The sequence below is a fragment of the Mesoplodon bidens genome, assembly GCF_964165515.1.
Source record: "Mesoplodon bidens genome assembly, chromosome: 1".
Classification (NCBI taxonomy): Eukaryota; Metazoa; Chordata; class Mammalia; order Artiodactyla; family Ziphiidae; genus Mesoplodon; species Mesoplodon bidens.
Genome location: NC_138176.1, coordinates 42,784,668 through 42,812,058, shown reverse-complemented (window position 1 = coordinate 42,812,058; position 27,391 = coordinate 42,784,668). Strand labels below are relative to the sequence as shown.

General features: G+C 34.4%; 1 protein-coding gene across 7 annotated transcripts in view; it reads left to right on the top strand.

Annotated features, from left to right (window-relative positions):
* The window catches only part of PCDH15 (protocadherin related 15), a gene marked incomplete at both ends in the record, with an annotated part of 718,913 nt that overhangs the window by 678,235 nt on the left and 13,287 nt on the right, over positions 1-27,391 (top strand). For 6 of the 7 annotated variants that reach the window (XM_081238611.1, XM_081238610.1, XM_081238612.1 and 3 more), the window contains 2 exons: positions 15,147-15,365; positions 18,446-18,598. In XM_081238611.1, the coding sequence (XP_081094737.1) occupies positions 15,147-15,365; positions 18,446-18,598 (372 nt within the window). Of the gene's footprint in view, positions 1-15,146; positions 15,366-18,445; positions 18,599-25,578; positions 25,645-27,391 lie in introns of all 7 variants that reach the window. The other variant, XM_081238609.1, reaches the window with a different exon arrangement.

The window sequence follows — 27,391 nt, the reverse complement described above, 5'->3', positions numbered from 1 at the left end:
TGGAAATTATTCTAGAACAGCTTTAGTTGTTGTTGTTAGTTTCTCCTTTACTCTAGTGACATCTGGTGTCCAAAAGATTATTGGCATGTAATTCTTACCTAAAAACATGTTTTGTAGTAAGAATACATATTGATATATAATGATATGTATATATTCTAAATATTCAGAGATGTGTGTATATATATACACATAATCTCCAAAATCCATTATTTCAGAATTTAGTTTTTCTTTGTCTCTCTATATAATAAACATCATGCAAATAAATATATGCATATACAAATTTACATGCATATATCCATATATGAGTGCATGTTTTTATTTAGTAAACATCTATTTACCCATTTATTTATTAAAACCCATAAATTCTGAATTTAGTTTTACTTTATACCTGTTCAACAAAATTTCACTACTATTTTAGCAGCAATGAAATAGTGATTCAGTATCAACTTAATTTCTTAAAAAGCCATAGTTATTAAGTATTAATAATTAAGTATGTAAAATCAATTTATATATAATAGATATTTGGGCCATATGCAAGAGAGTATACTAGTCACTACGAAGAAATACAGATGACTGAAACAATGGCTTCTTCTCAGGTTTTAGACTCACCATCCAAATGAAGGTGCATTTAGGTCTACTAAGACAATAATTGCTTACTTTATTAATTTAAAAAAGTATTTAGAAATATACTTTAGAAGTAATTTTTATATTCTATGAATTGTCATTATTAACATTTATTTAAATCTATCTGCATTCTTTTTTTTAATTAATTTATTTATTTTTGGCTGTGTTGGGTCTTCGTTGCTGCACGTGGGCTTTCTCTAATTGTGTCGATGAGCTTCTCATTGCAGTGGCTTCTCTTGTTGCGGAGCACGGGCTCTAGGCACATAGGCTTCAGTAGTTGTGGCATGCAGGCCCAGTAGTTGTGGCTCACAGGCTTTAGAGTGCAGGTTCAGTAGTTGTGGCACATGGCTTAGTTACTCTGTGGTATGTGGGATATTCCCGGACCAGGGCTCGAACCCGTGTCCCCTGCATTGGCAGGCGGATTCTTAACCACTGCGCCACCAAGGGAGCCCTGCATTCTTTTTTATATACACTGGTTTTATTTTTAAATATGATGATAGATTGTTCAAATTTAAGGTGCTTTCCTAAATTTAAAAATATCTATTTTCTTTAGGCTGACAGCCTGGCTTTAAAGAGTAAAATAATGATGATTATAATTTGATTTGTACTTGTAAATATTTCAGAGATGAAAGATTTGGAAACTGAAGCCAATTTGGTTTCAGCTGACACTGTGAAGTACAAGATAAACATTCTTCATTCTATCAAGTTTTCCAAAACCTAGATTATATTGTGAAAAGTAGAGTTCTAAATTCAACTGAGTAACTATTATAGCCAAGAAGAAAAGAAAAATATATAGAATAACTATAAATTTTAAAAAATTATATTGAGGAGAGGATGGAATAACCATGAAGTATTAAAAATTTTGCCGTAGCGGTCTTCACCTTGAACTGTTAGCTGAGAACCACTGGTCTAATTTAAACCCTGGAATTGTTCTTTGAAATATTTTGTAATGAAATTATATAGATATATTTCAAAATGCAAGGTTGATATGCATAGATGTTATTATCAGATATTATTACCTATTCTGAAGTTATAAAATTTTTGTATATTTAGTTTTAACACTGAACAAATATACTAGAACATTGATTGTTGCCTAATGCCCAGACCAGTGGAAATAGGATTATCCTCTCAATTTCTCCTTATGCTAAAATCTAAGCTTCTAGGCTGTTAGAATTTTTAGGGCAAAGATTTAGAAACAGAAAAGATACTTCCTCCAAGGAGTTCACTTAGATATTTAAAAATTGATTTAACTATATCAAAAAAATTTAAAAACCTTATAACTGCATAGAGAAGACTGGAATGGCTTTACAACTCATTAATTACATATTTTGTTTCACAAGGTTATGAGTATGTTGATTTTTCTTATTTTGGGATATGTGAATTGCTTAGATTTTCTACAATAAATGTATATTGCTTTTATTTTCCTTTTTTTCTTCTTGTGGTTCTTTGAGCATCTTTAATCTGCATATTTGTGGGGGTTTTGTTGTTGCTGTTTTCATTTCTGGAATATTCTTAGACAATATATATTCAAATATTTCTTATACCCTATTTTTTCTTTATCCTTTTCTGGGACTCCAATTAAAATTTTTTTTTCTCATAGCTTTTGGATGCTTTGTTCTTATTCCTCTCCCTTTCCCCAACATTCTTATCACTTTGTGGTTTTCTTTCAGCTAAAAGTACTATTTTGTTTTTTTAATTTTTGTTTTAATTAATTTATTTTTTAACATCTTTATTGAAGTATAATTGCTTTACAATGTTGTGCTAGTTTCTGCTGTATCACAAAGTGAATCAGCTATATGTATACATATCCCCTCCCTCTTGCACCTCCCTCCCACCCACCCTATCCCACCCCTCTAGGTGGACACAAAGCACTGAGCTGATCCCCCTGTGCTATGAGGCTGCTTTCCACTACCTATCTATCTAACATTTGGTAGTGTATATATCTCCATGCCACTCTCTCACTTTGTCCCAGCTTACACTTCTCAATCCCCGTGTACTCAAGTCCATTCTCTATGTCTTCATCTTTATTCCTGTCCTGTCCCTAGGTTCTTCAAAACGATTTTCTTTTTTTAGACTCCATATATATGTATTATCATATGGTATTTGTTTTTCTCTTTCTGACTTACTTCACTCTGTATGACAGTCTCAGGGTCCTTCCACCTCACTACAGATAACTCAATTTCATTTCCATTTATGGCTGAGTAATATTCCATTGTATATATGGGATACATATATTCACATGTGTGTATACATGTGCCACATCTTCTTTATCCATTCATCTGTTGATTGACACATAGGTTACTTCCATGTCCTGGCTATTATAAATACAGCTGCAATGAACATTGTGGTACATGACTCTTTTTAAATTATGGTTTTCTCAGGCTATATGCCCAGTAGTGGGACTACTGGTTCGTATGGTTCTATAGTTCTATTTTTAGTTTTTTAAGGAACCTCCATACTGTTCTCCATAGTGGCTGTATCAATTTACATTCCCACCAACAGTGCAAGAGGCTTCTCTTTTCTCCAAACATTCTCCAGCGTTTATGTTTGTAGATTTTTTGATGATGGACATTCTGACCGTTGTGAGGTGATACCTCATTGTAGTTTTGATTTGCATTTCTCTAATGATTAGTGATGTTAACCATCCTTTCACATGTTTGTTGGCAATCTGTATATCTCTATTGGAGAAATGTCTATTTAGGTCTTCTGCCCATTTTTGTACTGGGTTGTTTGTTTTTTTGATATTGAGCTGCATGAGCTGCTTGTATATTTTGGAGATTAATCCTTTGTTACTTTGTTTGCAAATATTTTCTCCCATTCTGAGGGTTGTCTTTTTGTCTTGTTTATGGTTTCCTTTGCTGTGCAAAAGCTTTGAAGTTTCATTAGGTCCCGTTTGTTTATTTTTGTTTTTATTTCCATTTCTCTAAGGTGGGTCAAAAAGGATCTTGCTGTGATTTATGTCATAGAGTTTTCTGCCTATGTTTTCCTTTAAGAGTTTTATGGTGTCTGGCCTTACATTTAGGTCTTTAATCCATTTTGAGTTTATTTTTCTGTATGGTGTTAGGGAATGTTCCAATTTCATTCTTTTACATGTAGTGGTCCAGTTTTCCCAGCACCACTTATTGAAGAGGCTGTCTTTTCTCCATTGTATATTCTTGCCTCCTTTATCAAAGATAAGGTGACCATACGTGCATGGGTTTATCTCTCAGCTTTCTATCCTGTTCCATTGATCTATATTTCTGATTTTGTGCAAGTACCATACTGCCTTGATTACTGTAGCTTTGTAGTATAGTCTGAAGTCAGGGAGCCTGATTCCTCCAGCTCCGTTTTTCTTTCTCAGGATTGCTTTGACTATTCGGAGTCTTTTGTGTTTTCATACAAATTGTGAAATTTGTTGTCCTAGTTCTATAAAAAAATGTCACTGGGGGCTTCCCTGGTGGCACAGTGGTTGAGAGTCCACCTGGCGATGCAGGGGACACGGGTTCGTGCCCTGGTCTGGGAAGATCCCACATGCCGTGGAGTGGCTAAGCCCATGAGCCATGGCCACTGAGCCTGCGCATCTGGAGCCTGTGCTCCGCAACGGGAGAGGCCACAAAAGTGAGAGGCCCACGTACCAAAAAAAAAAAAAAATGTCATTGGCATTGGTAGTTTGATAGGGATTGCATTGAATCTGTAGATTGATTCGGGGAGTATAGTCATTTTCACAGTGATGATACTTCCAATCCAAGAACATGGTATATCTCTCCATCTGTTTGTATTGTATTTAACTTCTTTCATCAGTGTCTTATAGTTTTCTGCATACAATTCTTTTGTCTCCTTATATAGGTTTATTCCTAGGTATTTTATTCTTTTTGTTGCAATGGTATATGGGAGTGTTTCCTTAATTTCTCTTTCAGAGTTTTCATCATTAGTGTATAGGAATGCAAAAGATTCCTGTGCATTAATTTTGCATGCTGCTAGTTTACCAAATTCATTGGTTAGGTCTAGTAGTTTTCTGTTAGAGTCTTTAGGATTCTTTATGTATAGTATCATGTCATCTGCAGAGTGACAGTTTTACTTCTTTTCTAATCTGGATTCCTTTTATTTATTTTTCTTCTCTGATTACTGTTTGTAAAACTTGCCAAATTATGTTGAAAAATAGTGGTGAGAGTGGGCAACCTTGTCTTGTTCCTGATCTTAGTGGAAATGGTTTCAGTTTTTCACCATTGAGAATGATGTTGGCTGTGGGTTTGTCATATATGCCATTTATTATGTTGAGGTAGCTTCCCTCTATGCCTATTTTCTGGAAGGTTTTTATCTTAAATGGGTGTTGAATTTTGTTGAAAGCTTTTCTGCATCTATTGAGATGATCATATGATTTTTATCCTTCAGTTTGTTAATATGGTGTATAACATTGATTTGTGTATATTGAAGAATCCTTGCATTCCTGGAATAAACCCCACTTGATCATGGTGTATGATCCTTTTAATGTGCTGTTGGATTCTCTTTGCTAGCATTTTGTTGAGGATTTTTGCATCTATGCTCATCAGTGATATTGGCCTGTAGTTTTCTTTTTTTGTGACATCTTTGGTTTTGGTATCAAGGTGATGGTGACCTCATAGAATGAGTTTGGGGGTGTTCTTCCCTCTACTCTATTTTGAAGAGTTTGAGAGGGTTAGGTGTTCGCTCTTCTCTAAACGTTTGATAGACTTCGCCTGTGAGGCCATCTGATCCTGGGCTTTTGTTTGTTGGAAGATTTTTTATCACAGTTTCAATCTCATTGCCTATGATTGTTCAGTTTATATTTTCTATTTCTTCCTGGTTCAGTCTCAGAAGGTTGTGCCTTTCTAAGAATGTGTCCATTTCTTCCAGGTTGTCCATTTTATTAGCATATAGTTGCTTGTAATAATCTCTCATGATCCTTTGTATTTCTGCAGTGTCAGTTGTTACTTCTCCCTTTTCATTGCTAATTCTATTAATTTGAGTCTTTTCCCTTTTTTTCTTGATGAGTCTGGCTAATGCTTTATCAATTTTGTTTAACTTCTCAAAGAACCAGCTTTTAGTTTTATTGATATTTTCTATCGTTTCCTTCATTTCTTTTCATTTATTTCTGATTTAATCTTTATGATTTATTTCCTTCTGCTAACTTTGGGGGTTTTTTGTCCTTGTTTCTCTAATTGATCTAGGTGTAAGTTTAGGTTGTTTATTTGAGATTTTTCTTGTTTCTTGAGGTAGGATTGTATTGCTATAAGCTTCCCTCTTTGAACTGCTTTTGCTGTATCCCATAGGTTTTGGGTCATCATGTTTTCATTTTCATTTGTTTCTAGGTATTTTTTGATTTCCTCTTTGATTTCTTCAGTGATCTCTTGGTCATTTAGTAGTGTTATTATTTAGCCTCCATGTGTTTGTATTTTTTACAGATTTTTACCTGTTATTGATATCTAGTCTCATAGTGTTGTGGTCAGAAAATATACTTGATATGATCTCAATTTTCTTAAATTAACCAATGCTTGATTTATGACCCAAGATATGGTCTATCGTATAGAATGTTCCATGATCAGTTGAAAGTATATTCTGTTGTTTTTTGATGGAATGTCCTATAAATATCAATTAAGTCCATCTTGTTTAATGTATCATTTAAAGCTTGTGTTTCCTTATTTCTTTTCATTTTGGATGATCTGTCCATTGGTGAAAGTGGGGTGTTAAAGTCCCCTGCTATTATTGTGTTACTGTTGATTTCCTCTTTTATGGCTGTTAGCATTTGCCTTATGTATTAAGGTGCTCCTATGTTGGGTGTATAAATATTTACAATTGTTATATCTTCTTCTTGGATTGATCCCTTGATCATTATGTAGTGTCCTTCTTTGTCTCTTCTAATAGTCTTTATTTTAAAGTCTATTTTGTCTGATATGAGAATTGCTACTCCAGCTTTCTTTTGATTTCCATTTGCATGGAATATCTTTTTCCATCCCCACACTTCCAGTCTGTATGTGTCCCTAGGTATGAAGTGGATCTCTTGTAGACAGCATATATATGGGTCTTGTTTTTGTATCCATTCAGCCAGTCTATGTCTTTTGCTTGGAGCATTTAATCCGTTTACATTTAAGGTAGTTATTGATATGTATGTTCCTATTACCATTTTCTTAATTGTTTTGGGTTTGTTATTGTAGGTCTTTTCCTTCTTCTGTGTTTCCTGCCTAGAGAAGTTCCTTTCACATTTGTTGTAAACCTGGTTTGGTGGTGTTGAATTCTCTTACCTTTGCTTGTGTGTAAAAGTTTTAATTTCTCCATTGAATCTGAATGAGATCCTTGCTGAGTATAGTAATCTTGGTTGTAGGTTTTTTCCTTTCATCACTATAAATATGTCCTGCCGGTCCCTTCTGGCTTGCAGAGTTTCTACTGAAAGATCAGCTGTTAACCTTATGGGGATTCCCTTGTGTGTTATTTGTTGTTTTTCCCTTGCTGCTTTTAATATGTTTTCTTTGTATTTAATTTTTGATAGTTTGATTAATATGTGTCTTGGCATATTTCTCCTTGGATTTATCCTGTATGGGACTCTATGCACTTCCTGTGCTTGACTATTTCCTTTCCATATTAGGGAAGTTTTCAACTATAATCTCTTCAAATATTTTCTCAGTCCCTTTTTTTCTTTTCTCTTCTTCTTTGGGACCCCTATTAATCGAATGTTGATGCATTTACTGTTGTTCCAGAGGTCTTTGTTACTGTGCTCAATTCTTTTCATTCTTTTTTCTTTATTCTGCTCTGTGGTAGTTATTTCCACTATTTATCTTCTGGGTCACTTATCTGTTCTTCTGCCTTAGTTATTCTGGTATTGACTGCTTCTGGAGAATTTTTAATTTCATTTATTGCATTGTTTATCATTGTTTGTTTGCTCTTTAGTTCTTCTAGTTCCTTGTTAAACATTTCTTTTATTTTGTCCATTCTATTTCCAACATTTTGGATCATCTTTACTATCATTACTCTGAATTCTTTTTCAGGTAGACTGCCTATTTCCTCTTCATTTGTTTGTTATGGTGGGCTTTTACCTTGCTCCTTCATCTGCTGCATGTTTCTCTGTCTTCTCATTTTGCTTAACCTCCTGTGTTTGGGGTCTCCTTTTCGCAAGCTGCTGGTTCGTAGTTCCCATTGTTTTAGGTGTTTGCTCCCAGTGGGTAAGTTTGGTTCAGTGTGTTGTGTAGGCTTCCTGGTGGAGGGGACTGGTGCCTGTGTTCTGGTTGATGAGTCTGGATCTTGTCTCTCTGGTGGGCAGGACTGCATCTGGTGGTGTGTTCTTGTGTGTCTATGAGCTTATTATGATTCTAGGGAGCCTCCCTGCTAATGGGTGGGGTTTTGTTACTGTCTTGCTTGTTGTTTGGCATAGGGTGTGCAGCACTGTAGCTTGCTGGTCATTGAGTGGAGCTTTGTCTTAGCGTTGAGATGGAGATCTCTGGGAGAGCTTTTGCCATTTGATATTACATGGTGCTGGGAGGTCTCTGGTGGACAAGTGTCCTGAACCCGGCTCTCCTACCTCAGAGGCTCAGGCCTGACCCCTGGCCAGAGCACCATGACCCTGTCAGCCACATGACTTAGATGAAAAGGGAGGAAAAAAAAGAAAGAAGGAAATAAAATAAAATAAATAAAATTAAATAGCTATTAAAATAAAAAATATTAAGAAATAAAAAAATAATTTAAAAAATGAAGGAAAGAAGAGAGCAACCAAACTAAAAAACAAATTCACCAATGATTAGTTAAAAAAAAAAAAAAAAAAGAGGACAGACAGAACCCTTGGACAGTTGGTAAAAGCAAAGTTATACAGACCTAATCACACAAGGAAGCATACACATACACACTCACAAAAAGATAAAAAGGAAAATAAAATATATTTATATTAAAAAAGGAGGAAGAGAGCAACCAAATCAATAAACAAATCTACCAATTATAATAAGCTCTAAGTACCTAAGAAATACATAAAAACAGAAACAAATTAGATGCAGAAAGGAAACCCCAAGTCTACAGTTGCTCCCAATGTCCACTGCCTCAATTTTGGGATGATTCATTGTCTATTCAGGTAATCCACAGATGCAGGTACATCAAGTTGACTGTGGAGATTTAATCTGCTGCTCCTGAGGCTGCTTGGAGAGATTTCCTTTTCTCTTCTTTGTTAGCACAGCTCCTGGGGTTCAGCTTTGGATTTGGCTCCACCTCTGTGTGTAGGTCGCCTGAGGGCATCTGTTCCCCACCCAGACAGGACGGGGTTAAAGCAGAAGCAGATTTGGGGGCTCTGGCTCACTCTGGCCAGGGGGAGGGATGGGTACGAAATGTGGGGCGAGCCTGTGGTGGCAGATGCCAGCGTGACATTGCAACAGCCTGAGGTGCTCTGTGTCTTCTCCCAGGGAAGATGTCCCTGGATCACGGGACCCTGGCAGTGGTGTGCTACACAGGCTCCCAGGACAGGAGGTGTGGACCTGTGCTTGCACACAGGCTTCATGGTGGCTGCAGCAGCAGCCTTAGCATCTCATGCCCGTCTCTGTGGTCCGCACTGATAGCCGCAGCTTGCCCTCATCTCTGGAGCTCATTTAGGCAGTGCTCTGAATCCCCCCTCCTCGCACACCATGAAACAATGGTTCCTTGCCTCTTAGGGAGTTTCAGACTTTTCCCCAGACTCCCTCCCAGCTAGCTGTGGCGCACTAGCTCTCTTCAGGCTGTGTTCACGCAGCCAACCCCAGTCCTCTCCCTGGGGTCTGAACTCTGAAGCCGAGCCTCAGCTCCCAGCCCCCACCCACCCTGGGCGGGTGAGCAGACAAGCCTCTCAGGCTGGTGAGTGCTGGTCAGCACTGATCCTCTGTGCAGGAATCTCTCTGCTTTGCCCTCTGCACCGTTGTTGCTGTGCTCTCCTCTGTGGCTCCAAAGCTTCACCCCCCTGCCATCCCCCATTCTCCACCAGTAAAGGACCTTCCTAGTTTGTGGAAACTTTTCCTCCTTCACAGCTCCCTTCCAGAGGTGCAGGTCCCGTACCTATTCTTTTGTCTCTGTTTTTTCTTTTTTCTTTTGTCCTACCCAGGTACGTGGGGAGTTTCTTGCCTTTTGGGAGGTCTGAGGTCTTCTGCCAGCGTTCAGTAGGTGTTCTGTAGGAGTTGTTCCACATGTAGATGTATTTTTGATGTATTTGTGGGGAGGAAGGTGATCTTCACGTCTTACTCCTCTGCCATGTTGAAGGTCCCTCCCTCTTTGTGTTTTAGTTTGAATAATTTCTGCTGCCCTGTTTTCAAGTTCACTGATTCATCTGTTAGCCTATTGATAAGCTCATTGAAGGAATTCTTAATCTTCATATCTTTTAAAAAAATTCTTGCATTTCCATTTGGTTCTTACAGTTTCTACCACTTTACTGAGTTTCTCCATCATTTCAGGCATGTTTTCTGCCTTACTACTAGATCCTGTAAAAAATATTAATCAGAGTTGTATCAAAGTCCCTATGTGACGGTTCCAGTATCTGGGTTACCTCTGTGTCTGGTCTATTTCTTTCTTTATCTTTCAGCAGTCCCTGAATGCCTGTGACACAGAAAGATTTCTCTCCATTCTCTTAACTCTCCCAATGTAGTAAATGGCTCTTGCTTGTTGCTTGGTTCTACTCTAAAGGTGGGAATGGGACAATGAGAGGTTGGGGGATTCTGTTTTCCTTGTCTAGCCGGTGTGCCTAGGATTTGGGGTGGGGCTTTCTCAGCTTTTCTTCCACGCCTTCCCATGGCATCCATACTCTACTTCATATTTGTGGAGGTTCTTGGGTGTAAGAGAGTTCCCTGCCCCTCCCCAACCAGTAGTAGACCTCTACTTTGCAGGGTCTTAGGCCCAAGAGAGCTCCTTTTCCTCCCCCAGATGGGGTGGATTTTGCTCATAGCTCTTCTCCAGAAGCAGTGGACCTTTACTTGAGCCTTAGGGATGGGAGTACTTCCTCCCTCTCTCTCTATATGGCTCTTGCTTTATGTGAGATACAGGTCCAGAAAATTGCAGAGCACCCCAGCCTTAGCTGATTACTTCCTATATCCCTGCACTATGAAGAGGATTTCTCTGGTCTCCTGCCCTGTACCCAGTCTATCTTATGGTGGGCCATGGAAAAGAGTTTGCGAGTGAGTGCAAACCCCCACTTATGTTTGTGGGTCACTTATTCTATCTAACCTTACATGCTTATACACACTTAGCTTTTAGGCATTTATTAAAAATTTAGCTGGTTTGTTTTATTTGGATTTATGGTACCTACTTTTAGCTTGTTCTGAGAAAGGTGAAACAATACATGGTCTCATCCCACTGTTGGAGGAAGCTGTCACTCTTTGGAATTTGGTTTTATGCTTGCAAAAAATTTTATGATTTTAATGTTATATGACTTTCCCGTCATTAGGGTGGGTGCCACATTCTCTTAAGGCTTTCTGCCTTCTGAGCAGAAACAGACCATACTATTTTAAAGCAAAACTTAATTAAATGAGCAAATACAATTTTAGCTTATACACTTAATAGTCCAGTCTGCTTAAAATTAGTCTGTCCAGATAGTAAATGAGAGATAAAGAAGAAGGTAGAGAAAGCTGGTATATTCTACAAACTGCATTTAAAAGTGCAATGTTAAAAAAATACTTTAAAATGAATCTAACTACCAATCTCTAATAAAACTTCTTTCAACTTCCTAAGTCCAGAAAAAAAATTCAAAATACTGAAAATTCAAATAATTGGAAAACTAAATGTTAGAATTTAGTTAAAATAATTGTGGAACTGTATAGAGGAAATAGTGGTCCACCCTTGATTTGTTTTATTAAGAGGAACGACCTTATCCAAGTGGAATGGACGTGGGCAGATATGTTAACCATTGCCCATTCTGTAAACCTATTTCAGAGACCCACATTATTTGCTGACAAAGGAAATAGGCAGTTGCCCCTCCACTGTTTAGGTGTGTGCTTTTGTGAAGTACAGAATACATTCTCCTGCTCACCCTCCCCTTTATTTCTACATCCATATGTACATTGAAACACTGAAATCCTCGGTAAAATGCAGAGTGGTCTGTAGTTATACATTGTACTTTGAAAGTTGTGTTCAAGTGAATGGAGCCAGGGATACCTGTTTGCATGTGCTCCATCAGTTGGGTGAATCAGAAGACATGGAATTGGCTTAGGAATTTACCTCATGTCAGGAAAACAGAGCAGTAATTAATTAATGTTGGCTAAATACTAGGAAGGGGTCTGTTCACCTCACCCTTAGACTTGAAAAGCATTTTAACCAGCAGCTAAGTAGACTATGGATAAGAATAAAGAGAAAATCACATTTCTTTATTGATATTGAATCTGACAGCTTTATCTCCTTTCTAAATAAGTAAGCAAGGTGAAAAATGGGATCAGTAATAAATACTGAAAAACAAAATAAAAGAAATAACACCCTGATGACTCAGAGGTAGACTATATCTCTGGAAATAATTCTCTTACAGAAACCACTGGAAAACAGTTTAATATTTTGTGTAGAAAACAAGACCATACAAGACAAATGGTGTATGTGTTTTGCATGCCCTGAATCCTTACCTGCTTCTGGTAAGAAATGCTCCATAAAAGAATAGTGAGAATTGACCTTCTCCAACATGGTGGTGGGCTTTTTGTTTTGTTTTGTTTTGCTTTTAGCCATGTGGCATGTAGTATCTTCGTTCCCCCACCAGGGATCGAACCCATGCCCCCTGCAGTGGAAATGCAGCATCTTAACCACTGGACCACTAGGGAAGTCCCTGGTGGTGGGCTTTGATGTAGTGCTTTCCCCTCAGGCCATTTGAAGTATGCCTTTCCTCTGCTCACATTGAGTACCTGTGGGTTAGTGCACATTCACGAGAAGGTCAATTAGATTTCATCTTCAAGGATTTACATGGATGTTAGGAGACAGTAGAGCTCTTAGTCCTGAAATCAGAAAAAGTATAAAACAAAAGCCTGAAGTTTCTTGGGGCTAATTTTTCAATCTTACGGAGAAATTCTCCTAAATTCCATTGACAATCTGGATTCAACCTTGCCTAGAATGAAAAAGCATCTGAAAAATAAATTGGCAAAATGAAGTATAAACATAAGAAGCTCACAGCATATTACAGAAAAGAAAAAAAATCATAAAAGAAGTCAGAATATATTTAGAGGACAATCAAGATACAACCTGATAATTGCATGTATCTCTGAGGTAAAAGTGTAATTAAAATATTTCATTACATTACAGGTGAAATCAATGAAAATGTTGTCATATGTCCTCAAAAAGTACCTGAGTATGTTTTAAAACTATTGAAACAAACAAAAAAATGACTTAATCGTAAAGGAACAAAAATTAGATAAGCCTTATACATCCCATCTGCATGATGAAATGCCAAAAATCAATGGGATCAAATCCACAGTATTTTAAGGAAAATGTTATATCTCAAGAATCTTGGCCTAGGCAAGTTGCTTCACATATATACAGCAAAAAAGAAAGATATTCTAGATCAGTTATGGATTCAAAAGCTATCAACTCTTCTAGTAAACAATTACTTACGATTACCAAAACTGAGAAATAAAACAAAATGAAGATCTAAATAATGGTGTTATTGTAGTGTAAGAAGACTAATAAATCTTCCTTTAGGTGGTTTGGATATCAAATAGAATCCAGTAGGAATCCAATAGAATTGTGATCTGTGGATCCACATGATAGGAATAATTTTTCCCTGCAATTAATGATCTTCCTCTCCTTCTGATCCTTCCCAGTTTCTAATGATACAGTTCTTGCAACATAACTCTTATCTGTACTTCATTTGGAATTTCTTACTTTATCTGATAAACAATTCAAACAAAGTGTTTTACAATTCTATTCCAATCTAGTACTTAGAACAATGGGTAAAACTTTTACTTCTTAATGTATCTGAAAATGGCCTAGAAAAAATTGATATAAAAAGTATATTTTCATCTACAAAAGCATATTTGTAAAAAAAAAAAAAAGAAAAGCATCCTAACTGCCTTAAGTTATAGCATGAAAACTTGAATGAAAAACTGTGTAGCTTTAAAACTAAAATTGAGTTACTTGAGCCATTAGGTTTCCTAAATTGGAAGATTAATAAACTATCCAGTGGAATTCATATCTGATATCAAGCATCTCTTTATTTTTTTCCTCTATGGAAGCTATGAACAGTGTGTTTAACTAGATTTAAAGTCAGCATGATCACTTGGAAAATTAGAATAAAGAGTATTCAAAGGGATGAAATAGCCTGTAAAATGCACAAGTATAGCATTCTTTGGTTACCATTTGATGGTGAAATTTTGGGCCATTTAAATCTTTTCTTTCACATTTCTTTGTATTTTCCACATCTTCAGCATAACTATGGTATTTTATATTAAGACATGTATTTCTAAAATATTTTCACTTTGTGTATGCTGTGTAGTTACAAGTATATAAAAATGTTTATTAATAGCAAAAATAAAGAGATTAGACTTGAGTACACCAAAATATTAGTAGTAATAATCTTTGCATTGTGGGCATTTGAGTAATTTTACCTTTTGAACTATTTTGTGTTTTTCAATTTTCTATAGCAAGACATTTCACCTTTGTAGATAAAAGTCTTAAAATTTTTTAAAAAATACCTAAGACATATTGTGGCTTTGTGGTTTTAAGAACATAATTGTTGCTTCAATATTATAGGATTTGTAAAGGGTCATTTAAGTGTTCCTGGGGAATTTTGAAAAAAATAAATGCCTGCTAATTACAGCGTAAAATATGTAAAAAAAAAATTGTTCAGTCTAATAGAAATAAGTAACAATTATTCCTTAATTCTCCTCCCCAACACAATGCTCATAGCTGGAATTGCATTATTTAGAGAAAGGGTTTGCAAGAACTACTAGATTAAATTGACCACCAATTCCTGTCATCCTGACTACACTGATTTACTACCTGCATCATTTATTTCATTTTCTCTTTCCAGGAAGAAAAAAACTTTTTAATTTGTTCACTCCTAGCCCATAAAAGTATTTTGGTTTGAGATTTGAGAGTGTCAGTATTTAAGGTGGTGTGTTGAAACACAAATATGCACTATGAAGGCTTGGGTTGGTATCTCAGATTTGTTTCCCTAACTGTGTAGCTTTGTGGTCTGCAGGAAGTCAGTATTAAGGTTCTGTTTTACAGGACTACTTTGAGAACCAAAGGATATATAATGCAGGAATATATTTTTAAACTATACTATATCATTTAGAATATTATATTTTATCCCACCTGAATAACTTAAAGTAAATAATCTCAACATAGTGAAATAAATTTCAATGACATTGGTAATTATTTTCCCCCAGTCTGTAAGTGTATTAAGGGTCATTGTTGTTAGTATCTTTGATATGTGAATATAGAGGCGTTACTCTTCTTTATTGCTCTTGCTTTTTATATATGCTTTTCTTATTCATAATAAGACTTCTGACTCAGCTTATGTTATAATTAAAGAAAATATTAAAAGATATCACAAAAAATATTTTGTTTAAAAAAAAGCCTTTCTCTGTTAATATCATTGCTTTTACTGTTTAACAATAAAGATTTTTAGATGGCAAACTCCTTGATATCAATAAAGACTTTCAGCCGTATTATGGGGAAGGAGGACGCATTCTGGAGATCCGGACTCCAGAGGCAGTAACCAGCATTAAGAAGCGAGGAGAAAGTCTAGGCTACACAGAAGGGGCCTTGCTGGCTCTGGCCTTCATCATCATCCTCTGCTGTATTCCTGCCGTCTTGGTGGTTTTGGTCAGCTACAGACAGTAAGTATTCATGTTCATACATGCTGAACATGGATAGTTCCTCAAGAAGGCATTATCAAAAAACTATCTCTGGTAAAATGGCTGTGTAGCTGTAAAATATTAATGCTGCAGCCATTTTGGGAGTGCTGTGTATTTTTCTTGTACCAAATGACCTTCCTTTAAGGGAAAACAATACAAACTTTCAAAACATTTGTCACAGATTGCTCAGTGTTCCTGTGCTCCTAAAATATTCTTATCTGCTAGGAATATTAGGTTACCTCCTGTAGCTTTGTTTATGCTCTTCATCAGGTTAAGAGCCTTGCAGAAAAGGTACGAGGTATCCTGGGGCAAAGGCAGTGGAATGTCATATAGAGATAACCCAGTTCCAAAGGAAGGTCTGTAACCTAAATACATTGTCATGCTAGGTTTTTATCCATATTGTTAAATTTACCTCTATGCAGATGATTACAATGTTTGAAAAAATCATTTAAAAATCATAGCACACAATATGTAATTTTCCATATGGTTTCTTCTTTCCTGGCTAGCCTTGCTAGAGCCTATATTGTAACATCTAACAGTATATTTTGGCTGTAGAGGGCTTACATTTCTCTGATTCCTACAGGCAAATACATCCATTTAAAGTATCTATATTTTTCTTGTTTAGGCTCTTCAAAGTAGTCAAGTAAATTTTTCCTAATTTAAACATCTATATTTAAAATAGTCTAGCGAGCTATTCTTTATTTGACACTAGGAATGGGGACCCTTTGTGATACAGGGCTATACTTTAAGTATATCCCTATTGATGATGATCGGTGAAAAAATTGTGGAATAGGTTAAGAAGAGAGGTAGCCCTGAAGGTGCCACAAAATGAAAGTAAATAACAGACAGGAATCATAAGTCATATAAATTACTTGACATAACAAACAGTAAGAAATAATGGTAGAACAGCTACTCACCATTTAAAATACTTACAGGGAAAGGACTGAAAAAGTCCTTATATATTCTTAAACTGTTATCTTTGTTGTCTACCACTGAGAATTTTCTATTGAATTAAATAAGAGAAGGTAATTCCAACCTGAAAGTTAAAAAGTACCCTCTGCATGAAGATACTATAGGAATATTTTCCTTCACAAAACTAATGTGAAGTTGCAAATATAACATTTAGGTTGATATATTTGAATTCAACATGTGTTAATAAATCAGTTGATATGCCAAGTCTAAAGCCTATGCACAAACTTAATAATGGACAAATTTTTAGATTAACCTATCAATCCAATATTAATTTTCATGTTAAATTTAGTCTGTATTACAGTTTTTCTTTTTCATTCAAATATTTCTCAAAGGAGCTTTATTATATCCTGCTAGCATTAAAATCAGTGAGAAAACTTCATATATTTGGCACACAATGCAGTGATCAAAACTGAAGCACCTTGGATGTTATGCTAAATGGTCTGAATTTTAACAAAAAATTAAGATGCTTAATATTTAAACATTGTAAAGATGCATTATTTAATCTTTTTAGTTCAGTAATCAGCCTGACACTCTATGAATAAATTTTGGTAACTCTTTTTTATAGATTAACAGAAGTAAACATGTTTCAAAGTAAAATTCTAATATTTTAAAACCTAACTTTTGTACCTTCATATTCTGCTTATAAATAGATTAGAAGGAATGGTTATTCTTTAATACTAAGATGTGTCTTTGAAATTTGCTATGCATGGAAAACTAGGAGGCAAATGTGAAAAAAAGTGTCATAAATTCATTACCCAGGAGTGGCACCTTCCAGTTCTAGCTTCAGCTTCAAAGTGAGGCCAAGAGTATAATCAGGGCTTGCTGCCTGACTCCATTCTTTTAATATTGTTCAAGTGTAGTAAACCAAAAAGCTAATTATAAAGGTCATATCATCTTTAATATTCCATTTCTCTATCAGAGTTGAAATTCACATATGCATGTTTTAATCCAGTTTTTGTTATTCCATTTAGTTAATTTGTTTTCTTACAATGAATGTTTTAACATCTTGTAGGACTGTGACAGTGGTCACCATTTTCACTTTTTGAATTGAAATACTTAGTTCCCCTGCTATGTCATTAAGTCTGTGTCATTATGAGTTTAACCCGTAAGTTATTCATAATTTAGATTAAATTAAATGTTAAAATATTATGAATGCAGTATTTCTCATGTAGCTTTCTCTTTTTTTTTATTCATTGCTTTCCCAAACAGGTTTAAAGTGTAAGTATAATTACCAATATTTTGCATATGATTTTATGTGATATAAACAGAAAAAAAAAGAGATAACGCTGATAAAGTAGTCAGCCTGCCCTGAACCATGTATTATTTGTCTATTTTGTATTTGTATTTTGTATTTGAACTACTTTTTAGTTCAAATTCCTTTGTGGTTTTGTGTGTATAGAATTGAGCTCGTTTTAGACAATTGGATACAAGTGGAAGGAATGTGAAAAAGACAGTTTTGCCCTTATAGCCTCCACCCTTTGGGATCTTGATTTGGAGGCAAGAGCTAACAATCAGGATCCAAGAAAGTCAAAAAAGAGCAGCTTACCTCCAATGCAAGAATCACAGGCATTCCTGGGAATTCGAAGGAAATAAAAGTTAACCAAATATCCCTCCTAAATGTGTACATCTACACAGCCCCTGTAAACTAATGTCAAAAATGTTTTAAATCATTTTTAAATAACTTTTCTTTAAATAGATGGAAGACTAATAATAAAGGGAAATTATGTATTTCTATATGCCTCACATTATGAAAGAGATCCATTAAACAACTACCAATTATCAATCACATTTTTTATAAATATTTTGCCTTCTCCCTTTAATATTATCATTTAACTTAATTTGCAAATTTTTCTACTGAATTCTACCTGTTTTTCAAGGAGTAAATATTTTAAAGAACTAAGTAGAAGGGGTTATACATAAAAGATACTCTGTGGGGATGCTTTTGTAATTTTATCAGTTAATAAGTTCAAATATTTGTGTAAAAATGTTTGAGTTCCTCTGATAACTGGACTTTATTATTGAAAGGTAGCCTATTGATAAGTATATGATTTCTAAAATGAGTTTTACAAAACATCCTTACTTTACCGAAGACGCCAAGCTGAGTGCACCAAGACAGCCCGAATCCAATCCGCCCTACCTGCAGCGAAACCCGCAGCACCTGCCCCTGCACCAGTGGCCATGCCCCCGCCGCCCCCACCGCCTCCGGGGGCGCATCTCTATGAAGAACTGGGGGACAGCACGATGTAAGTAGACCTTTCAGGGGCTTTTAGAAGTGGGTTTTGATGGATGCTGTGTGGTGAGTATTTAATTTCAACTTGATGTGGAAGTACCGTTTACGGCCTGCTTTATTACATTATTTTAAACAGAAAATTGTTAAGATGAGAACCTAAGAAAAGTTAAATTGAAAAGTAATAACCAGAAAACCAAAAGATCATTAAAAGAAACTGAGTAACAGGAAAGAAGTATTCTATTTGAGGAGACATTTGCAGATGAATAGCTTGAGTTTCATATTTCATTTCTAAACCTTCAGAATCAGGCATTTTCCCCCAAATTAAAAATTAATTCTGAAGGTATATTTTCTCATAAAAAATGAGGAAAATAAAGCACAATCGTAAAATAGTAATTCCTGATTTGGTATCAAAAGCCAACTCCTATTTGGTAAGAAAAAAACAATTCTGTGGTCTAAAATAATAGACTTTTCTAAGATACTACTTTAAGATGTTATAAAATAGAATAATTAAAATCTGAATAAAATAAAGAATTAATATTAAATATCTAACCACTTAGGAATATTCTTTTCATCATATTCCTCTCTAATGAGACTGCTGTCTTATTATATATAACTTAATATTTATAACTCTTGTATATACTCTCGTATATAACTTAATATTTCTCTTGCACTATTTGGAATCTCTAAGCAATATAAAATCATCATTTTTGAAAAGTCAATTATTTAAATTATTGCTAAAAGACTTCATAGCTTTATAGTTTCTATAATGATGCTACTCGCAAACCCTTATTTCTTTTGGAGATGTTTAACTTGTCTATATTTTTAAAAATTTCAAGAGTATCAACATGAAATGCAGAACAACCAAGGATATTATACAATTTTGAATATGATTAAATTAAATCCAGGAAAATTTTATTAATTGGAATTTGGTGGAATGAGGGACTAAGACACATTCTACTGTGTTACATTTGTAGTATTTACTAGTAGGAATAAAGCGAGCCTCAAAAATTAAAAAATTTACCTTTTAATGGGAAAACTGTTTTTAAACATATATATATTATAGCTGTATTAATACTATTATACAAGGTTATATTGAAAAGAGTTTTTAAAATGTTAAAACTGATTTTAATATATATTTTAATGCTAAAATTGAATTTAAAAGAACTTAATGCCTGGCATGCTACTTCTAGAGTAGTAATATAATACAGGTATATAGTAGCATGCTACTTCTACAGTAATAATATAATAATATAATTCATGCTTTATTTTTTTTTCATTTTTTTATAAGTTGAAAATGATGGTCTCTTTTTGAATTATTGGTGAATGTAGGAATTGAGCCAATAAGATTTGATTCTCTTTGATTGTGTTAACCACATTTAGCAAAACATGTTTGAACTAAAAAAAGATTTATGTGGAAAGTGGAATGTGTTTTATTTGAAATTAGTGAGGGATATATATTAATATATGTATACTATGACATCACCTGGTATCATACATTTGATGGTGATAATTTTCAAATAGCAACACTTAGGGATTATTTTTATTTGGAAAATTGTGGTAGATAGTAGCGGATTTTGTAATTCTAATATGTATTTATTGAAGTGTCAAGTTCTACACATTTAATTATCTGACAAATGTTTAAATTATCTATTCAAAAACTTTTTCAAGGATTCTAAGCATAAATTACTAGAAAATAAGCTATCTCCAAATGATTTATTATCAAATATTTTCTTTAAAAAACCAAAGGTCATTTTGAAAAAAAATAAAAGCCTTCACAAAATAATTAACAACTCCATGTAGATTCAACAATTACTCTGTAAGAGTCATCATAGTACTTCTATATTCCTTCCAAACAATACTTGTCTTCTTTATAAATCAATGTGGAGTAACTTTTCACTTAGGACATAGAAGCAATTCTTAGAATCTCATTTAAAATTTCTGTTTTAGAAACGAAGTCATCCACGTTTAATAGAGGTGAATTTTACCTGTGTATAGGAGATAGATAGCTAGGTGTAATTTTTTGTGATAAGACAACCAAATAAATGCCATAAGATTTTATCTAAAGCATTATTAAAATTATTCATATGAATAAATACAAAGAAAATATACATGCATTTTCTTTTTTGGATATGAATATTAAGTGTTTAAAGCAAGTTCCTGTTAATATTCTCATGATCATCTCAATTTAACTATAGTTAAAACTTCTTTTTTCTATCACATGTTTTCTCTTTCTCACCTGTGGATACATAGGCATAAGTAAGTAAATAATATCATTCTAATACAAGGGTATTAGAAAAAAAAAAGATGCAACAGAATAGATTAACTGCTGTTTTAGACTATATACAGTAATCTTCATCTTTTACTGTACATTTACTTTTAAAAAGAAAGTTATATCTTCTATACCTTATTCCCTCTTGATATCTTGAAATTGCATGAGTTTAAACAAGTGTTCCCACAGATAGTACCTGTGCCTAGCAAAAGGAGTTTCAAAATTCTCCTTATTTTTTAATTTGTTAAAAATATTTATGGATATCTTTCCATCAAAAATGATGTGGTATCGTTGTATAGACAGTTCTTTCCAAGAAAAAGAAAACCAAGAACAGATCTATACAGAAACTGCTATATAATGTCAACCCTGATTTTTAAAAACTACTTTTTAAGGTTTTAAAAGTGATTGCTGTTGGTTTAATCCAAGTTGTCTCCACTTTTTGAATTATTCAGGAGGTCCTGACCACCTGTAAGAATTCTCTCTTCCAGTTTGTATTTTTGCCAAATGCCACAATAACAACTTTGGCTTTATATATCATTTTATTGTCTCACCTCTCATACTAATTTTTATTAGGATGTGGCTTTGTGTCAATGTGGCTTTTAATTTTTTTTTCAAAAAATTTCCCTTTTATTTCATTTGTACTATGTTGGTAAATATTAAATAACGAAAATAAATCTGTTACTCTGAGCTTGAGAGCAAAGTCTAATGACAAACTATTTAAAACCACAAGTCCCCAGTCTTTCTGGGGAAAGGGTCCCAATGCTTTCATTAGAGACACTTATTTGTGCCCTTTGACTTATCCAATTTTATCTATGACGCACAGCCACTATGACTCAGTAACCATGTCTGAGCAAATCTTTCAGTGATATCAAAACTATGCTATATTAGTATATCTTTTCATTAAAGTGAGTCTTGACTGAAATTTGATCCATATCATGTTCAAAAGAAACACCAGAAGCCCCTCTTCTTATTTGTAATATTTATAGTGTTTTTAAACTATTAAGCATAAAATTGAGGGGCTCTTTCTGTATCCTCTTGCAAGCTTTATGTCAAATAGGAGAGTACTTTTAGCTCCAGGACAGAATTACTAAAATGAGAGATAATGGACAGGTATGAATCAGATACAGCTAAGGATCCTTTCCTCAAAACAGTCAGTTCTGAGCATCCTTAAACAAGGCAAAGGGTATGAAACCACTAGCTAACATGCTGGTCTGCAATTTGGAGAACTGTGATTTATACACGAGAGAACTATAATGTGTGGTCATGGACGCTTCACATGGAAACTAAAAAAAGAAAAAAAAATCAGTGTGCAGATTGACACATTTTTTAAAAAATGAAAATTTCTCATGCTGCTCACAGCTCTCTAGCTTTTCCTGCCCTGCCTTTTTGAGAACAGAAACATCAAAGTAATGGCTTGCTTCAGTAGATTAGTGTTATTTGGCCTTTTATATTTTGAAATAGTAATGAGAACCATAAAAACATCTTTCTCATAAAAGCTGTGTCACAACCTGTTTCCTTACATTTCATTATCTTCTTTTCTTTCAAGTCTTTTCCTTCTCTACCATTTCCAACAAAGCAGGGAAAATAAATCAGTCTCAGAAGACAGGAAACATCAGCACTTTTCTTCCAATACTGTTGAGGCTCACAAGCAGACTCATGTAGATGGATCTGTTAAGAACCGCTGGCCCGAGTCTGCAAGAGAATTCACACTGATGTCTGATGATGACGACTTATATACCCACAATACCATTTACAAGGAATATACAGATCAAAGACCAACAAATTCAGACTTTTTACTAAGAACAAATTTTGTAGAATCATTTTTACCCAAAACGCAAGCCAAGAATGAGTTTCTGAGGGGCCCAAGAGAAAAGATTCAGAGGATGTGGAATCGACCAATCTGCTTACCTAGGAGACCAATGTGGGAACTTTCCAATAGGGCAGAAACCATAGCTCTAAAGCCAAGGCAAAGCAACAGGCAGGAAGCTGAAAATGAAAGTACTGGAACCAATCCAAACAAAAGAGGTAACAATAGTCCCTTGCTTACAGCTGAAGACACAAATGTAACAGAAAAAGAGGAAATAAGGCAAAGTGAATCACTGATTATACAAGGAACAGAACAGTTGCAATCTCTGTTTTCAGACTCTTCACTTTCCTCTCCTTGGTCTCACCCCTCATTCTCCACTTTGCCAACCGTTTCAAGACCTGTGGAACTCAAATCAGAACCTAATGTTGTTTCTCCTGCTGACTGTTCCTTGGCACTTTCTCCGTCAACGACTTGCATTTTAAATTCTGCACTCCTTAGCAGAGAGACACCCACTTGTATGATGACTTTTGAAGCCAAAAGGGACATTTTCGAAAACCTTCCCCATCCACTAAAAATCTCTCCTCCTCCTCCTGTGCCTCTTATCCTTGCTCCTTTTGCTCTTTCTAGTCTTCCTCCTTCCCCTCCTTGTAATCCTCCTCTTCATCCTCCTCCTCCACTTCTTCCACTATCTGTTCCCCCTCCTCCTCCCTCTACTTCTCCTCCACCTCCACTTTCCTCTCTTCCTCCACAATCTCCTCCTCTTCCTTCTTCACTGCCTCCTTCGACTTCAGCTCCATCCACGAAGTGTGTGTTTACACCAGCTATTAAACACACTGTCAGTGTGACACCAGCCAAGGAAATGAAGTCCACTGTGATACAGCTGTCAACATCAACAACAGTGTGTAATGCAAATCCTCAAAGGGAACCAAAAGGCATCCTCAAGCATATAAAAAACTTAGCAGAACTTGAAAAGTCAGTAGCTAACATGTACCGTCAAATAAAAAACAATAGTCCACCAGCACAACTCTTAAAACTTCAAATGAGTTGCCCTTCAGAGACAACAAATATGGAAATGACATCTGAACAAAACCAGGAGAATTTGCACAATATTGTTGAGGGAATTGAAAAACAAACTCACAGTCAGTCTACTTCACTGTAATGTTGCTTTTCTGATTTTAAATGGACAACTCTTTTGTTGATCATAAGCTTCAAGTGGAGGCAAATTTGAACATTAAAGAAGATTCCATTCTTTTACTTGAAACTCAATGCAATGCTGGCTTTTCCTCATTTTTAATTTAAAAGATTATTAATCTCACCATTACTAACTCATATTATAGATTTACCTTAATTTTCTTAACTACGAAGTAGTATTATTTGTCTACATTTATTTAAAAAGTAAGTAATTTCAATCTATTTTTCAATGGGCATATATGGGCATGAAAGTTAGATATCCAGCTTAAACCAATGGCTTATCATGTTAAATTTTACATTTACTTTTTAATCATAGTTTTATATGAGTGTTCCAGGAAAACAGCAGACTGTTACAAGTAAGCTAAAAAATGATATCATATGTTCTGTTATTGCCTTGAAGCCTATGTATTTGGTAAGAAGAAATACTACCAAAGTAAAATGTTATGTATCTAGAAATGTAGGAGATGACAGACATTATCATATTCCAAAATAAATCTCAGGTGCTATAAGATGTAGACATCTGTTTTCTTATAAGAACACCCTTTACTCTGGCTTGCTTTTATCTTCCTAGTATGCTTAAACATTTGATAAATCTTTTACTTTTTTCAATGGCTGTCTTATTATATTTATTTCTCATTGTGCTTTCTCTTCCCTTTATAATGGAAATAAATCTTGAGTTGCTGACTTCTGTAAGACATTTCATTGTTCCCACAAATGTTTAAAGTGCTCTTTAGTTTTGCTTGTTCACATTATTATATCATCTCCTTAATTATAATTTTGTCATAAGATTCTCCTTCAAAAATAATATTTATCTCCAGTTTAATAAATAAATTCTCATCCGTTTCAGCAAAAGGTTAAGTAAATGCCTACAAAGTTTTATCTAGTGTGAGTTATTATTTCATTGTTGAAAATTATATTTCCATTAAGTTTATCAATAGTATAAAATGTGCTTATGTATTAAAATTTAGAAAAATGCATTATCAGTTTTACTCCTAGTTACTTTTAATTGCTATGGATAAATCATCCAAATTTAGCCTATAGCATGTAAATGAAATATAAAAATTTCAAATAGAAATCAAGCAGAATATATCTGGTGAACTGTCACCAGTTTTATATATGTCTTTCCTCTTTGGTTTAGGCAAAGAAAGTAAAAAAATTATACTCTAGGTAGAAATTTTGGTAGTTGTAGTTGTTCTTACATCTTAGAGCTAAACTTGTTAAATTCTTAAAGGCATCAGCTAAGTACCATCTTTCTGTCCTAATGAAAGCTACACTGGACCATCCAGTAATTACTTTGTTTGTTCCGTCTCACACATGGAATAAATTTTATTTACTGGAAATCCCCACTTTGAATACAAGTGTAATTGTTTATTATACTCTTCAGCTTTAATATTTTGGAAGATATAAGTCTGCACAGAGAAAAACACAATTCCAAAATATAGGGAAAGTCTTGCTTGATAATTGCCCTTGTAAGTATATTAATATAGATTCAGAGCCCTACAATGAATGCATCATTTCATTGGTTTTGTTTGACTCATATTATGTGACATTTCTTCAAGAATTTGATCTGGCATCCCCAATTAACAGTATCAAATAAAAAATGCAAAGTTAATTATTTTCATTAGTTCCTCTACTTCAGATTCTTTTCATCCAAATCAAGAGTAATTTTTTTTTTCCTGGGGTTCTTGAACATGATTTTTTTCTCTCTTTCACTGAAAAACTTCAGTTGGAGTTTTTGTTGGCAGCTGGTCATATGCATGAGAACTTGTGCTATTTGGCGGACTCTGACAAGGTATTATTGACAACTGTGTAAGCCTTTAATGTGCAAGTGTGCATGTGTGTGTGTGTGTGTGTGTTTATGCTATTTTGTATCAACCTCTTGGAATTGTGAAAGAAATTTCTTGATAATTCCTTAGAATTCTTTGATAATGAAATCTCTAAATAATTACCAAAGAAATATAAGAAATCCAAATAACAATTTTATGTAGGTATGTTTAGCCTTATTAAATTGTTACTTTGTCCTTTTTTATAACATTTTTATAATTTAAAAATTTTATTAGTATCTTTTTTTGACTGGGAACTCTTTTTTTCTTTTTTTTTTAATATCTTTATTGGAGTATAATTGCTTTACAATGGTGTGTTAGTTCCTGCTTTATAACAAAGTGAACCAACTATACGTATACATATATCCACATACCCCTCCCTCTTGCATCTTACACTTTTCAAATGAAACATCCATTGCCATGTTTTATATTTAATCTAGTCTTTTACTCACACATTATACTTAGAGATTCCCTTCATCATAAAAGTCAATTGGAACATCTTCTACATGAGACCTAAAAATATTCTTTTGAGTATACAGGCCAAAATATTATTTCTCTCCACAGCTCCTAAGCCCCCATAACCTGACAACCAACCTCTAAAAAAAGAATGCCTTTTTTTCATTCTGCATTTATTATGATCCAATTAGTGCACAAGAAATTATTAGATACCTTATTAAAAGACATAAACAGGTTACCATACATTATCCTTATTGTTAAAAATAAACAGTAATAATACAAATGGTGTAAAATGAAAAATTAATACACATTGGATATAAACTACATTACAAGATGTATCAATATCATATGAATGGTTTTATAAGGATCAATAGGAATTCATGTTAATTGAAAGCAGACAGATAACTACTCATATTGATTCTGTTGTTTACCTTTTCTGAGTTACTTTTTGCCTTTGAGCTAAGACAAACAATACAAATAACCAAATAAAAAGTAACAAAAAGGTTCAAAAAGTATAGTTCAACAAAAAGTATAGTTCATCTATTGATATTTTAGTTCCTACATTATGGAAAATATTGCTAATGAAAAGAAGCAATTTAAATATCCTAGAAAATAAAATATAGGTTTTATTGGATATTTTATATTACATATGTGACTCAGTAGTCATTATTAAAACCTAAGTATGAGCTCTCAACTCTACATATCTCTAAAAGATACAAATTGAGTAAAAGCTGAAAATGTATAAACTTCTAAATGCTTTAGGATTATCATTCCCCTATTGGCAGAACCATATAAGCACCCTGCAACACCCCCAGTGGATGCCTGAAACCTCGGATAGTACCAAACCCTATATGTACTTTTCTATCCTATACTAATGGGTGGGTAGTGTATACAGCATGGATATACTGGAAAAAGGGCCTACTCATATCCTGGGAGGGACAGAGAAGGATGGTGTGAGGTTTCATAATGCTACTCAGATTTGAGTGCAATTTAAAACTTACAAATTTTTTATTTCCAGAACTTTCCACTTAATGTTTTTGGACCATGGTTGACTACAGGTAGCAGATAGAGATAACACAGATAAGGGAGGACTATTGTAATAAATTGCTGATAGCAATATATGCGTGTAAGCATAATATTACCATTATTTCCAGCCATTTCAATCAACAATGCCTTAACCACTTAAGATGCATTCAAATAAGCAGACTTATTTTTTAAAGTCCTTGAAATATTTTAAATAAATTTTCTACAGATCGTTTT